The 15490-nt window shown below is 41.7% G+C and overlaps 1 protein-coding gene across 1 annotated transcript in view; it reads left to right on the forward strand.

The window, feature by feature from the left end:
- Window positions 1–15490, forward strand: part of LOC102185985 — a 65457-nt gene that overhangs the window by 4984 nt on the left and 44983 nt on the right. The window contains exon 4 of the mRNA XM_018042674.1: window positions 3846–3978. Coding sequence (XP_017898163.1) covers window positions 3846–3978 — 133 coding nt within the window. The remainder of the gene's footprint in view (window positions 1–3845; window positions 3979–15490) is intronic.

Consider the following 15490-nt stretch of genomic DNA (forward strand, 5'->3'; position numbering starts at 1 on the left):
ATTTATTGCCTCCAGTTTGCTGACCTTGGATATTCAGCCTGCCTCTGTGTGCTAATTTCATGGCAGGCCGAATTTTTGCTTCTTTACCAGCCTCTTCCTGAAGGAGGAAAATCCCTAACACCTTCAAAACAATCAAAGAACACCCTTAAAATACAGAGGCAAACCTTTTCCTTAGAATGAAAGGCTCACACTTGTTTACAAAGCTATTATCCCAACCATGGCTATTGAAGATAAACTGCAGAAAACGTCAGACAAATAATTGTTCCAGTAGAAAATGGAGCAGACTGATTAATTTTTAATTAGTATCCATGTAGAGTAAACATCCTTATACAGTAAACATCTAAGCATGATCTTTATAGACATTAGATTCTGCTTTAAAGGTATCCACTCATAGTGGAGGTCTCTTCTATTGATAATGAGATTTATATGGAAATATATATTATTTGCTGCACAATACATGTGCACTTTATTTTCCAGAGCTCAGAAAAATTGCAACGAGAGGGAAAATATACTGCTTTGAGTATACAAAGTTCATAGCAGCATTATTTACAAAAGGCAAAATATGGAGGAACCTAAGTGCTCATGAGTGGATTAGTAGATAAAGAAAATGTGGGGCACACACATATGCAATGGAATATTACTTAGCTGTAAGAAAAAGAATGAAATTTTACTATTTGCAACATCATAGATAGACCTGGGGGATATTATGCTTAGTGAAATAAGTCAAAGACAAATACGGTATGATATCACTTACATGTGGAATCTAAAAACTGAAACTAGTGAATATAACAAAAAAGAAACAGACCTACAGATATAAAGTACAAACCAGTGGTCACCAGCGGGGAGCAGGAGAGGGGTAGGGAATTAAGAGGTACAAACTCCTATGTTTGTAAGTTGCAAGGGTATATTACACATCACAGGGAATATAGCCAATGTTTCATTGCAATTATAAAGAGAGTATAACCTTTAAAAATGGTGACTCACTGTTGCATACCTGAAACATATAGTATTACATATCAACTATACCTCAATAAAAATATATAACTGAGTATATCCATTTTCTGTGGCTGCTGTAACAATATGCCACAAAATTGGTGGCTTTAAAAAACAGAAATATGTGCTCTCACAGTTCTGGAGGCCAGAAATCTGAGGTCAGCACCGCTGGGCCAAAATCAAAGTATTGGCAGGGCTGGACATCCTCTAAAGGCCCTAAGGAAGAATCCATTCTTTGTCACTTCCAGCTTCTCATCAGCAATCCCTGGCTTGTGGAAACATCTAAAATTCCCTTTGCCTTATCTACGCCTTCTCTTCTGTGAAATCTCTTTCTGACCCCCTCTTATGAATATACACATGATTGCATTTAGGGCCCACTTGGATAATCCAGAATACTTTCCCTACCTCAAGATCCTTAATCATATCCACAAAGGACCCCCAGCACACACTTTTTCTTTTCTTTCTTTTTATTTTTATTTTTTTTTTTGCCATATAAGGTAACACGATTCCAGGGATCAGGACCTGGATATCTTTTGGAAGACCATTTTTAGTCTACCACATTGAGCATTTATTTACTCCGTACCATTTCCTACTTGTATCTGTATACCTGAATCTCCTCCCACAAGCCCTCTATGAGGAACATGTGGTGGGAAAAACCCCCCGTTGGGAATTAGGAAATCTAAGACCTTTTACTCACCAGCATAGGTGCCTGCCTCCTTATCTGTGTCCAGGGCAGACATTGCTTATGAGAGAGTCAATTCCTAGGCAAGTTGATAAGAAGTCCAGGGTCCCAGAAGAGGAGAAAGGGGTCTGGGGCTCTCAAGGAGGAGATAGGGGTCTGGAATTCTCAAGGAGGAGCAAAGGACAAACACCTTTATTTTTTTCTCTACATTCCTTAGTCTTAGACTCATAAAACGTTTTTTCCTTTAAGCCTAGAACTAAGGATTACACAACAAACTCAGTTTAAACTCTGTACTAAGGATTATATAACAACAATGTGTCCTGCTTAAGGACAGTTTCTCCTTCCTGAAACCTTCTGGCTAATCCTGTTATCTTAAAATGTCAATTATGGGAATGGGTCTAGTAAGATCTTTACAACCTTGAGACATTCTTTTGATTTATTGTAATAACTAATTAAAAGAGTATATAACTCCCTTGCTAACCCTAGGGGGGCACTCTCCGTCAGAAGCTTTCTCTGTCCCTTTTTATACTTTAATAAAACTCTGCTATACAAAAGCTCTTGAGTGATCAAGCCTGGTCCCTAGTCCTGAAGTTAAATCTTCTTCTTCAGAGATCAGGAATCCGACACCATTCACCGTAAGCTATTACTAATTCCTAATTAGTAATTAGCATTTGTTTTCAGTGAACCCCTAGATCTCCCCTCAGAACCCTCAATACAGCAGTCCAGGAAGTCAATGTGAATTGAAGCCTACTTGTCACCCCTGTGTCGAGTCCTCAATTTCCTCTTCTGTGAAATGGAAATACTTTCTGCCCATCTTCTTCTTGAGGACAGTGTAAGGATTAAATGACGTAATGGATGGGAAAGCACTAATGAACACTTAACACAGGTGATGATATATTCTCGACAGGAACTCATAGGAAGACTGCTGAAGAGACCCCTGCCTAAAAAGCTATGTAGATGGCTCCTAAAGTGAGGAGACGGTGAAACTTAAGCTCAGGGTAATGAGCATAGGTCTGCAACATAGATCGTTCTTCTCTTTATTTCATCCAGCAGCATAACAAGCAAACACACCCTTCCCATTAGTAAGGATAACTTTAAAAATAACATTATAAAGCATATAAAGTTTGCCCCACTGTTTGCTTGGCTCACAAGAGCCATCTGGTGTGTGTCAGTCTGAAGTCAGGACTATATGCTCACCAGGTATGCAGGCACCACCGCCTCTGTTCCAATTATATCAACCCTTCAAGGACTAATGAAAATGCATCTCTCTAGGAAGTCTTCCCTGATATAACAGGAAGTGCTCCTTGCCAACTCCACCTGCAACTCTGTCACGCTGTATTTGCATTTCAAGGTTCCCGTAGACAGGGACAGGGATGACTCATCCTTGTCTCCACAGATGCTTCTTAGGTTCTGCCAAAAAGCCTTTAAGTGAATATTTTAAATCCCTCCGCAAGATTTCAAAGTATCTCCTGTTTTTCCCCACTTTAGGAACCAGAAGACCATCCCTCAATATTTCAGTGACCTCTCTGAGTAACAGCTCCATCCAGGTTGCCTTTACGGGGATCTGGCTTTAGGCTTGGCTCTGCTACAGACCAGCTGTGTGATTCTGACATGCTCTAAGACTCAACTTGCTCCCCTATAAAATGGGAAGAGAGTTGAACACTGTCCTCCCCGCCTCTCCTGGTTGTTGGCAATGACTAACAACACAGGCTTGGTTACCATATAAGAGGGTTTAGATCTCAGCTCATTTGCAGTCTAGCTGTGTGATTGTAGTAAAGCTGCTAAATTTGCTGAGATGGTTTTTTCATCTGTAAAATGGGAATGCCTACCTTCTGGGACTATCAGTAGGGATAATACACTTACAATAGTTAGCACAGTACCTGACATCTAATATGTGCTCACAACCTGTCAGTGGGAGTTGTTATTTTAAAGGAACTGCTTTAGTTGAAGGAAATGGGATTGTCCAATGAGGTGCACTAGGCAGGACAGAGACATGAGACCAAATGGGAAGTCCAAGAGAAGGCAGGTTCAGGAAGGGCGATCTTGCAGTCTGAGGTTCAAGATTAGGCAGGTTGTGTTGAAATAAACCTAATGGTAATTATCGACACACAGGATGAAATTGTCCTAAGCCTTTGTATCCCTCTTCCTGTTCCTCTCACTCTCACTTCAGTCTCCAGCTGTTTCTGGACCCAGCTTCACAGGAATCAAGAATATGGGCAATGTGGTTATCAAATTCAAGGCAAAGACCCTCACCATGGTAGCAAGCAAGGACTTGTTCTTGGAAGCTAAACAAAACCCAGGTTGTAAGCACAGAAGTCCAAGATCATCTCCTTCCTTGCACTAAGGCAGCAATTCCCTGGTAAGAGTGAGACTGCAACCTGTCCAGCCGTATGTAAGGCAAGGCAGACTGAGATAAATGCTCTAATCGAGGATAATTCTATCGTATAGATGATGAAACTGAGGCTCGGAGAGGTTAAATGACTTGCCTAAAGGTCTAACAACCTGTAAGTGACAGAGGTATCCATCGGAACCAGATCCTTGGGGGGGTCTCGTCCTTGGCGCTCTCTGCTACATGATCCTGTCCTGAGATTCCATGAAAGGAAGCGGTAGTCCCACACACCACTTCCTCCCCTCCTTGAGCATTTTCTGTCTCTGATGGATTCACCACTTTGATACCACTGTTCAGCCCACTGGGCATCTCTTTGGGAAAGCCTCATCTCACATTGGTCAAACCTTTCCTCCTGAGAGTCCTCATTGCTCACTGAGAGGCTGAGTGAAGAGCGGAGCAGCAATGGGGCCAATAGGAAAACCTGGGGTGATATTACTGGAGGTGTGTACATTGGTATACATTTTCTGGAGTGTTGGTAGCAAAGTGTATCAAAATCTTTATAATATGGATATACTTTGATACAGCACTTTCACTCCTAGAAATTTATCCTGAGGGAATAATCAAACCAGCATATAAAAATACAAACTAGTGCAAAAGAAAAAGGAAAAAGAAAACAAAGTCTAAAAGGTCTTAGTAAGGGATTGGGTAAAGATGCATATTCATACAATGGAGTACTATGCAATCACCCAAAGTGATAATGTCAGACTATATTTATTACCATCTAAATAAACAACATGGTGAACAAAAAAAAAATGGGCCATATGGACAGTATTATTTCAAATTTTCTAAACATATTATATTAATGTGTATTGTGTGTTTGTGTGTATTTCCTTACAGTGTCAACTCTCCTAATTGATATCCAACCATCTAGCTGACTCATCAGTTGAGTCAATACACCCCTTCTACCTGGAAAATCTCCAGGACTGATGCTCAGGCCCACTGAAGGTTCTGGATGGAAGGCTGTGTGCCTTTGTACCCACCCACTTGTGTTCCTACCAGACAGCTCATGCATTCAGCAGGATTCAGTTTTATAGTTCTCTAGCCTTTTTATTCCAATTTACTTGTTAGTCTATTAATAGTTAAATGTTACATAAGTCGGAAAAATGAGTGAACACAGAGAAATGCATTTTAAAAATTAAGTTGAGAGCTTTGAAGAACACAAGTGTTACTGTAGTGAGGTAGCTATAATGGGGAGGGGGATAACGGTCAAGGTTCAAGAGTCTGCTCTCAGAATGCTTCCAAATATTTTAAAATTTTCTTTCTTCTTCAAAGAAGCCAAAACAAGAATTAGGAAATAAAATATTTTTGTGTCTAATGAAAGACAAAGGTGAATTCCCTTTAGCAGAGTAACAGTAACGTAAAAAGCTATACTAAAACATTGATATATTTTAAGTGAAATAGAAAAGTTAAAGGATATACATCATTTGTTATTGTTATTTTTTAAATTTTTTTATTGAAGGATAACTGCTTTATAGAATTGTGTTGTTTTCTGTCAAACTTCAGCATGAATCAGCCATAGGTATACATATATCCCCTCCCTTTTGAACCTCCCTCCCATCTCCCTCCCATCTCACACCTCTAGGTTGATACAGAGCCCTTGCTTGAGTTTCCTGAGCCATACAGCAAATTCCCATTGGCACATGGCAATGTAAGTTTCCATGTTTCTCTTTCCATACATCTCACCCTCTTCTCCCCTCTCCCCATGTCCTAAGTCTATTCTCTATGTCTGTTTCTCCATTGCTGCCCTGTGAATAAATTCTTCAGTACCATTTTTCTAGATTCTGTATATGTGCATTAGAATATGATATTTATCTCTTTCTGACTCACTACACTCTGTGTAATAGGTTCTAGGTTCATCCACCTCATCAGAACTGACTCAAATGGGTTCCTTTTTATGGCTGAGTAATATTCCATTGTGTATATGTATGACAGCTTCTTTATCCATTCATCTGTCCATGGACATCTAGGTTGCTTCCATGTTCTAGCTACTGTAAATAGTGCTGCAACAAACAATGGGATACATGTGTCTTTTTCAATTTTTGTTTCCTCAGAGTATATGCCTAGGAGTGGGATTGCTGGGTCATATGGTGGTTTTATTCCTAGTTTTTTAAGGAATCTCCATACCATCTTCCAGAGTGGCTGTATCAATTTACATTCCCACCAACAGTGCAAGAGTGTTCCCTTTTCTCCACACCCTCTCCAGCATTTATTGTTTGTAGACTTTCTGATGATGGCCATTCTGACTGGTGTGCGGTGATATCTCATTGTGGTTTTGATTTCCATTTCTCTAATAATGAGCGATGTTGAACATCTATTCATGTGTTTGTTAGCCATCTGTATGTCTTCTTTGGAGCAAGGTCTGTTTAGGTCTTTTTCCCACTTTCTGATTGGGTTGTTTGTTTTTCTGGCATCGAGTTGTATGAACTTAATCCTTTGTCAGCTTTTTCATTTGCTATTATTTTCTCCCATTCTGAGGGCTATCTTTTCAGCTTGCTTACAGTTTCTTTTGCTATCCAAAAGCTTCTAAGTTTAATCAGGTCCTACTTGCTTACTTTTGTTTTTATTTCTGTTACTCTAGGAGGTGGGTCATAGAGGATCTTGCTTTGATTTATGTCACTGAGTGTTCTGCCTAGGTTCTCCTCTGAGTTTTATAGTTTCTGGTCTTACATTTAGGTCTTTACCATTTTGAGTTTGTCTTTGTGTATGGTGTTAGGAAGAGTTCTAATTTCATTCTTTTATATGTTGCTGTCTAGTTTCCCAAGAAACATTTACTAAAGAGGCTGTCTTTGCCCCATGGTATATTCTTGCCTCCTTTGCCAAAAATAAGGTACCCATAGGTGCATGGGTTTATTCCTGGGCTTTCTGTCTTGTTCCATTGATCTATATTTCTGTTTTTGTGCCATTGCCATATTGTCTTGAGGACTGTAGCTTTGTAGTATAATCTGAAGACAGGAAGGTTAATTCCTCCAGCTCCATTCTTCTTTCTCAAGATTTGGGGTCTTTTGTGTTTCCATATGAATTGTGAAATTTTTTGTTCTAGTTCTGTGAAAAATGCTATTGGTAATTTGATAGGGATCACACTGAATCTGTAGGTTGCATTTGGTATTATAGTTATTTTCACAATATTTATTCTTCCTACCCAGGAACATGGAATATCTCTCCATCTGTTTATGTCATCTTTGATTTCTTTTATCAGTGTCTTACAATCTTTCGTGTACAGTTCTTTTGTCTCCTTCAGTTCAGTTTAGTTCAGTTGCTCAGTCGTGTCTGACTCTTTGCAACCCCATGAATCGCAGCACGCCAGGCCTCCCTGTCCATCACCAGCTCCCGGAGTCCACTCAGACTCACGTCCATCAAGTCAGTGATGCCATCCAGCCATCTCATCCTCGTTCGTCCCCTTCTCCTCCTGCCTCCAATCCCTCCCAGCATCAAAGTCTTTTCCAATGAGTCAACTCTTCGCATGAGGTGGCCAAAGTACTGGAGTTTCAGCTTTAGCAGCAGTCCTTTCAAAGAAATCCCAGTGTTGATCTCCTTCAAAATGGACTGGTTGGATCTCCTTGCAGTCCAAGGGACTCTCAAGAGTCTTCTCCAACACCACAGTTCAAAAGCATCAATTCTTCGGTGCTCAGCCTTCTTCACAGTCCAACTCTCACATCCATACATGACTACTGGAAAAACCATAGCCTTGACTAGATGGACCTTAGTCAGCAAAGTAATGTCTCTGCTTTTGAATATGCTATCTAGGTTGGTCATAACTTTTCTTCCAAGGAGTAAGTGTCTTTTGATTTCATGGCTGCAATCACCATCTGCAGTGATTTTTGAGCCCCCAAAAATAGTCTGACACTGTTTCCACTGTTTCCCCATCTATTTCCCATGAAATGATGGGACCAGATGCCATGATCTTCGTTCTCTGAATGTTGAGCTTTAGGCCAACTTTTTCACTCTCCACTTTCACTCTTACCTTAGGTAAGTTTATTCCTAGATATTTAATTCTTATTGTTGCAATGGTGAATGGGATTGATTGTTTAATTTCTCTTTCTGATTTTTCATTGTTAGTATATAGAAATGCGAGTGATTTGGAACCAGTCTATTGTTCCATGTCCAATTCTAACTGCTGCTTCCTGACCTGCATAAAGATTTCTCAAGAGGAAGGCCAGGTGGTCTGGTATTCCCATCACTTGAAGAATTTTCCACAGTTTGCTGTGATCTACACAGTCAAGGATTTGGAGTAGTCAATAAACCAGAAGTAGATGTTTTTCTGGAACTCTCTTGCTTTTTTGATGATCCAGCAGATGTGGGCAATTTGATCTCTGGTTCCTCTGCCTTTTCTAAAACCAGCTTGAACATCTGGAATTTTGTGGTTCACATCCTGTTGAAGCCTGGCTTGGAGAATTTTGAGCATTACTTTACTAGCATGTGAAATGAGTGCAATTGTGCGGTAGTTTGAGCATTCTTTGGCATTGCCTTTCTTTGGGACTGGAATGAAAACTGACCTTTTTCAGTCCTGTGGCCACCGCTGAGTTTTCCAAACTTGCTGGCACATTGAGTGCAACACTTTCACAGCATCATCTTTCAGGATTTGAAACAGCTCAACTGGAATTCCATCACTTCCAATAGCTTTGTTCATAGTGATGCTTTCTAAGGCCCACTTGACTTCACATTCCAGGATGTCTGGCTCTAGGTGAGTGATTACACCATTGTGATTATCTGGGTCATGAAGATCCTTTTTGTATAGTTCTTCTGTGCATTCTTGCCACCTCTTCTTAATGTTTTCTGCTTCTGTTAGGTCCATACCATTTCTGGCCACAGTCTACAGGATCACAAAGAGTTGGACACTGCCAAAGCAACCCTGCACACATAGATGCAAGACTTTTTTGCCTGTGGCAGCTCTGCCACATTGAGAGTTGAGCATGAAGGTGGCACAGCTGCTTGGGTTGCAGGGACCCCGGGGGTGCCAAGTGTCCAGGGACTACTTCCGCTGCAGGAGTTATGGCCCTATCAGAGTCTTTTTTCAACCCTCTTGTAGCTGGCAATCAGAAAGCCATTTTGGCCAGTCTTTCTCTGTAGCTCCACCCATTCAGGCACTTAGAGGGCTCCCTTGCCTAGGGTCCTTCTCTGTTGCTCGGTGGGTCAGGCACACAGAGGGGCCTCCATGGCTGGGGTTCTACTCTGTAATTCAGTGAATCAGGCACTTAAAGGGGCACCCTGGGTGGGGTCCTGCTCTGTAATTAAGTGCATCAGACATTTGATGGGCCAGCCTCTCTATTGTTCAGCTGCCAGTGCTGGCATGTAGGGGGAGAGAGGCTATGGTGATGGCTCCACCCCCTATGCATGACTCATCAGTATTGCCTTGCTTCCATGGCTGCCCCACTTTCCACCACAGGCATTTCCCATCACAGTCTCCTCCCTCACACCACCTCACTCCATCTCGCCACAGTCAACAGCAGTCCTCGCCCTGGGCTTGCTCCACAATCCCTAAACTCCAGCTCCCAGCCGCTGTGCCTTCCACGGGACTTGCATCTCTGTCCAGGGTATGTATGGCTGCAGCAAGGACTGTCTGATTCTCATTCCATTTAGGCTGCCACAGATCAGCTGTTTCACTCTCAGCCTTAAATGGTTCTCCTCTGACTCAGACAATAGCCCCGACGTGGGGACTGGGCCCCTGCTTCAGTTCGCCCACCTGCCAAGGGCAGATCCAGTCTTACTAACACTCCTATTTTCCCCCCTAGTTCCTTTCTCCTACCGAGTTCTGCCTGGGTCTGTATATTCTTTTCCGCTGGTCAGGTACTCTGGTCTGCTCTCAGCTGGTGTTCTGCATGCACTTCTGTGTCTGAAGGTGTATTCCTGATATATCCATGGAAAGGGATGTACTCCACATCCACCAACTCCTCCACCATGTTGTTCTTCCTGTTATTGTTATCATTTCTTATTTCAACTCTCTTTTCCTTAACTCACTAAGCACAGTCCCAATACTATCAGAAAAAAACGCCTTCTGCTACGGAGGTCTAGAAAAAGGAAGGATATAGGGATAATATCAGGAAAGATATAGTGAGATTGCCTGTATGCTCAGGCATGTCCAATACTTTGCAACACTATGGACTGTAGCTCACCAGGCTCCTCTGTGCATGGAATTTTCCAGGCAAGAATACTGGAGTGGGTTGCCATTTCCTCTTCCAATAGTGAAATTATGGTTGATTTTTACCTCATCTTTGTGCCTTTCTACACTTTTAAAAATAAGAATGTTTATTGCATTATAATCAGGAAATACCACAAAGCTATCACCATCTTGGGAAAGGAAAACGGAAAGAGAAACTTCAGGATGAAGGAAACAACGTGCGGATGCTCCCAGGTGGCCCGGGAGACCCTTTCTGTCTCCCCTGATGACTGGAACTGTTTGAGTTATTTTGTTACAAATCCTAATGGTGTTAATGAGTTTACCACCTTGGTTTCACCCCACCCTGAGTGTCAGGTTGACATCAGCACTCAAACATCTCAACACACTTAATTATCAGGGAAAGGGGGGTTCAAGGCTCCATCCCAAAGAGAAGCATGCACACCACAGCTAGAGAGTAGCTGCCTCTTGCTGCAGCTGGAGAAAAGCCTGTGTGCAGCATTGGAGACCCAGTGCAGCCTCTGTACAAGGGATTTCTCAGGGCATGGGCATTGCCATGCCCGCCTCCAGGGTAAATAAATAAGTAAAATAAAAACAAAGACTTTCTTAAAAAAAAAAAAAAGGAAGGAAAGCAAACGGGAGCCACTGTACTTAGCCTAGCTGGGACTGGTACAGGGCGCCTGGGCTTAAGGAGCAGAGTCAGGCTGGAGCCCAGGCATGTGCGATGGAGCAGGGATGAGGAAGAGTCTGTCTTCCCTTCCAGTCTGCCATCAGAAGCAAGGGGAGGCATCTCTCAGTGTGGGATTAGAGCCCCGAGAATTAACTTCACTCTAATGCTTCATGATGGGATTTGGGGTCAGCCAGACCCGAAGCACATGCTGGCTCCACCATCTACAAGTTCTCAAACACAGATATTTTAAAAACAGATTCAAAATAGAGGGTATGGATTTTAGCATTTAGCACAAGGAGGGCACTTGTGCTAAATCCAATCAATAGTTTCCTCATTTTACATGACTGATATGTCCCAGCAAGATGATATGAACAGCAAGTGCTGGGTTAAATGCATGAAGCGCACATTTCTTCCTTTCTCTCTCTCTGTCTCACTCACATATTTACACACATAAAGTCAGTGTAAACCACAAGACTCAAACGGAAGTAGCATCACTTTTTACATTCTTCTAAATTGACACAAATCCTGCTTGGCTTCCATCTGCCTGGTTGGCAGTCTTGATCATTTTGAGGGCTGCTCCCCATCGGCTGTGATGGTGCATTAATTTGGATCTTGCGTGGTCCAGGAACTCAGAGGAGAGATACAGATCCTCAGGGAGCCCACAGATGCTGATGGCCAGGCCACCATGTGTGTGATCCATTTTAAGGAAGCGGCTCCACTGGTGGCCCCCACGCCACCCCAGGCATGCCTTGGACCTTCACATGGCTCCAAAGGCATAGTGCTTTTTGCTTAGTCCCCAGGCAGCCCCACAGCCCTATTGCCCCTTTGGAAACCCTGCTACCTCCAGGGGAGTGGGCAGAAGTGGGTACAGGGGCTTTGCAATACCATCTTGGGGCTGAAATGGAGAGGCCAATCCTATAACCATCCGGGGCAAGGGAGCCCAGAAAATAAGTGGACACCCAAGTGAACCTACTGAGAGGAGAAAGTTTCCTTTTTTCATTTCCTTTCTTCTCTGTGTTTTTTTGAGTCCATAATTTTAAAAAAGGATGGCACATTGATTAATTTCCCATAAACTCAATGTATTTTAAATAAAGAAACCCCATAGTAAATCCTTTAATAGAGTAAAAAAACACCTTCTAGAGTAAAAAAACACCTCCCAATATGACTGCTTTGCAGATAGCTTTTTTTTTTTTAAGTGACAAAAGCAATAGCATAAATATATTATGGCCACATGGTACTTAAAAAATTCTAGAGGCAGCCTTGGCTTTGAATCCAATTCCATCTATTACCATTGTGTGACCTTGGGCAATTTATTTAATCTTTCTCAGCTAGACTGTAATTATCAGAAAGGCAGTTTACTTTAATTTTCAGGCATAGCATGTGGTATACAGAAAGCATCCAATAAATATATTGAATGAATGGACAAATTAAGGGTACCCCAGTTCAGTCACTAAGTCGGGTCTGACTCTTTGTGACCCTATGGGCTGCAGCCACCAGGCTTCCCTGTCCATCACCAACTACTGGAGCCTACTCAAATTCATGTCTATCGCGTCAGTGATGCCATCCAACCATTTCATCCTCTGTTGTCCCCTTCTCCCCCCACCTTCAATCTTTCCCAGCATCAAGGTCTTTTCCAATGAGTCAGTTCTTTGCATCAGGTGGGCAAAGTATTGGAGTCTCAGATTCAGCATCAGTCCTTTCAATGAATATTCAGGACTGATTTCCTTAAGGATGGACTGGTTGGATCTCCTTGCAGTCCAAAGGACTCTCAAGAGTCCCTTTTGTTTTGTTTAGAGATTGTTAATTGATATTCATGAAATGGTCTGTTTTTAGCACCGCCATAGGCATGGAGAGGACCTCAGTTACCTTGACAGCCCTGTTTCTACCAGACACCTTTTGTGTCTCTGATCACTAGGGAATGCTTTTGGAGCTTAGTGTAACTGCCACCATCTCAACTGGAGCTGAGTCAGAAGGTTGATCTCCTTGCAGTGCAAGAGACTCACAAGAGTCTTCTCCAACACCACAGTTCAATAGCATCAATTCTTTGGTGCTCAGCTTTCTTTAGCTGACAACTCTCACATCCATACATGCCTACTGGAAAAACCATAGCTTTGACTAGATGGACATTTGTTGACAAAGTAATGTCTCTACTTTTTAATATGCTGTCTAGGTTGGTCATAGCTTTTCTTCCAAGGAGCAAGAGTCTTTTAATTTCATGGCTGCAGTCATTATCTGCAGTGGGTTTGGAGCTCAAAAAAAAAAAAAAAAGAATCTGGCACTGTTTCCTCTGTTTTCCCATCTATTTGCCATGAAGTGATGGGACCAGATGCTATGATCTTAGTTTTCTGAATGTTGAGTTTTAAGTCAGCTTTTTCACTCTCCTCTTTCACTTTCATCAAGATGCTCTTTAGTTCTTCGCTTTCTGCCATAGGGTGGTGTCATCTGAATATATGAAGCTATTGATATTCCTCCTGGCAATCTTGATTCCAGCTTGTGCTTTATCCAGCCTGGCATTTTGCATGATGTATTCTGCATATAAGTTAAATAAGCAGGATGATGACAATATATAGCCTTGATGTACTCCTTTCTGATTTGGAACCAGTCTGTTGTTCCATGTGCAGTTCTAACTGTTGCTTCCTGACCTGCATACAGATTTCTCAGGAGGCAGGTCACGTGATCTGGTATTCCCATCTCTTTCAGAATTTTCCACAGTTTGTTGTTATCCACACAGTCAAAGGCTTTGGCATAGTCAATAAAGCAAAAGTAGATGTTTTTCTGGAATGCTCTTGCTTTTTCGATGATCCAGCAGATGTTGGCAATTTGATCTCTGGTTCCTCTGCCTTTTCTAAAACCAGCTTGAACATCTGGAAGTTCACGGTTCATGTACTGTTGAAGCCTGGCTTGGAGAATTTTGAGCATTCCTTCACTAGTGTGTGAGATGAGTGCAATTGTGCAGTAGTTTGAGCATTCTTTGGCATTGACTTTCTTGGAGAATAGAATGAAAACTGACCTTTTCCAGCCCTGTGGCCATTGCTGAGTTTTCCAAATTTGCTGGCATATTGAGTGCAACACTTTCACAGCATCATCTTTTAGGATTTGAAATAGCTCAACTGGAGTTCCATCACCTCCACTAGCTTTGTTCATAATTATGTTTTCTAAGGCCCACTTGACTTCGAATTCCAGGAAGTCTGATCATCCTGGAAGTGATCACTCATCCTAGGTGAGTGATCACTCCATCATGATTATCCGGGTCCTGAAGATCTTTTTTGTCTAGTTCTTCTGTGTATTCTTTTTTTTTTTTTAGTTGGTATTGCCATACATTGACATGAATCTGCCACAGGTGTACATGTATTCCCCATCCTGAACCCCCCTCCCACCTCCCTCCCCAGCCCATCCCTCTGGGTCATCCCAGTGCACCAGCCCCGAGCACTCTGTATCATGCATCAAACCTGGACTGGCAATTCATTTCACATATGATAATATACATGTTTCAGTGCTGGTCTCCCAAACCATCCCACCCTCGCCCTCTCCCACAGAGTCCAAAAGACTATACATCTGTGTCTCTTTTGCTGTCTCACATACAGGGTTATCATTACCATCTTTCTAAATTCCATATATATGCATTAGTATACTGTATTGGTGTTTTTCTTTCTGGCTCACTTCACTCTGTATAATAGGCTCCAGTTTCATCCACCTCACAGAACTGATTCAAATGTATTCTTTTTAAAGTCTGAGTAATATTCCATTGTGTATATGTACCACAGCTTTCTTATCCATTCATCTGCTGATGGACATGTAGGTTGCTTCCATGTCTTGGCTATTATAAACAGTGCTGTGATGAACGTTGGATGTCTCTTTCAGTTCTGGTTTCCTTGGTGTGTATGCCCAGCAGTGGGATTGCTGGGTCATATGGCAGTTCTATTTCCAGTTTTTTAAGGAATCTCCATACTGTTCTCCATAGTGGCTGTACTAGTTCGCATTCCCTTAAAGAAAAGAGGGTTCCCTTTTCTCCACACTCTCTCCATCATTTATTGCTTGCAGACTTTTGGATAGCAGCCATTCTGACTGGCGTGAAATGGTACCTCATTGTGGTTTTGATTTGCATTTCTCTGATAATGAGTGATGTTGAGCATCTTTTCATGTGTTTGTTAGCCATCTGTATGTCTTATTTATAGAAATGTCTGTTTAGTTCTTTGGCCCATTTCTTGATTGGATTGTTTATTTTTCTGGAATTGAGCTGCAGGTGTTGCTTGTATATTTTTGAGATTAATTCTTTGTCAGTTGCTTCATTTGTTATTATTTTCTCCCATTCTGAAGACTCTTTTCACCTTGCTTATAGTTTCCTTTGTTGTGCAGAAGCTTTTAATTTTAATTAGGTCCCATTTGTTTATTTTTCCTTTTATTTCCAATATTCTGGGAGGATCCTGCCATGATTTATGTCAGAGAGTGTTTTGCCTATGTTTTCCTCTAGGAGTTTTATAGTTTCTGGCCTTAGGTTTATATCTTTAATCCATTTTGCATTTATTTTTGTGTACGGTGTTAGAAAGTGTTCTAGTTTCATTCTTTTACAAGTGGTTGACCAGTTTTCCCAGCACCACTTGTTAAAAAGATTGTCTTTTCTCCATTGTATATTCTTGCCTCCTT

This window comes from Capra hircus, chromosome 29 (assembly GCF_001704415.2).
Source record: "Capra hircus breed San Clemente chromosome 29, ASM170441v1, whole genome shotgun sequence".
In the NCBI taxonomy this organism is placed as follows: Eukaryota; Metazoa; Chordata; class Mammalia; order Artiodactyla; family Bovidae; genus Capra; species Capra hircus.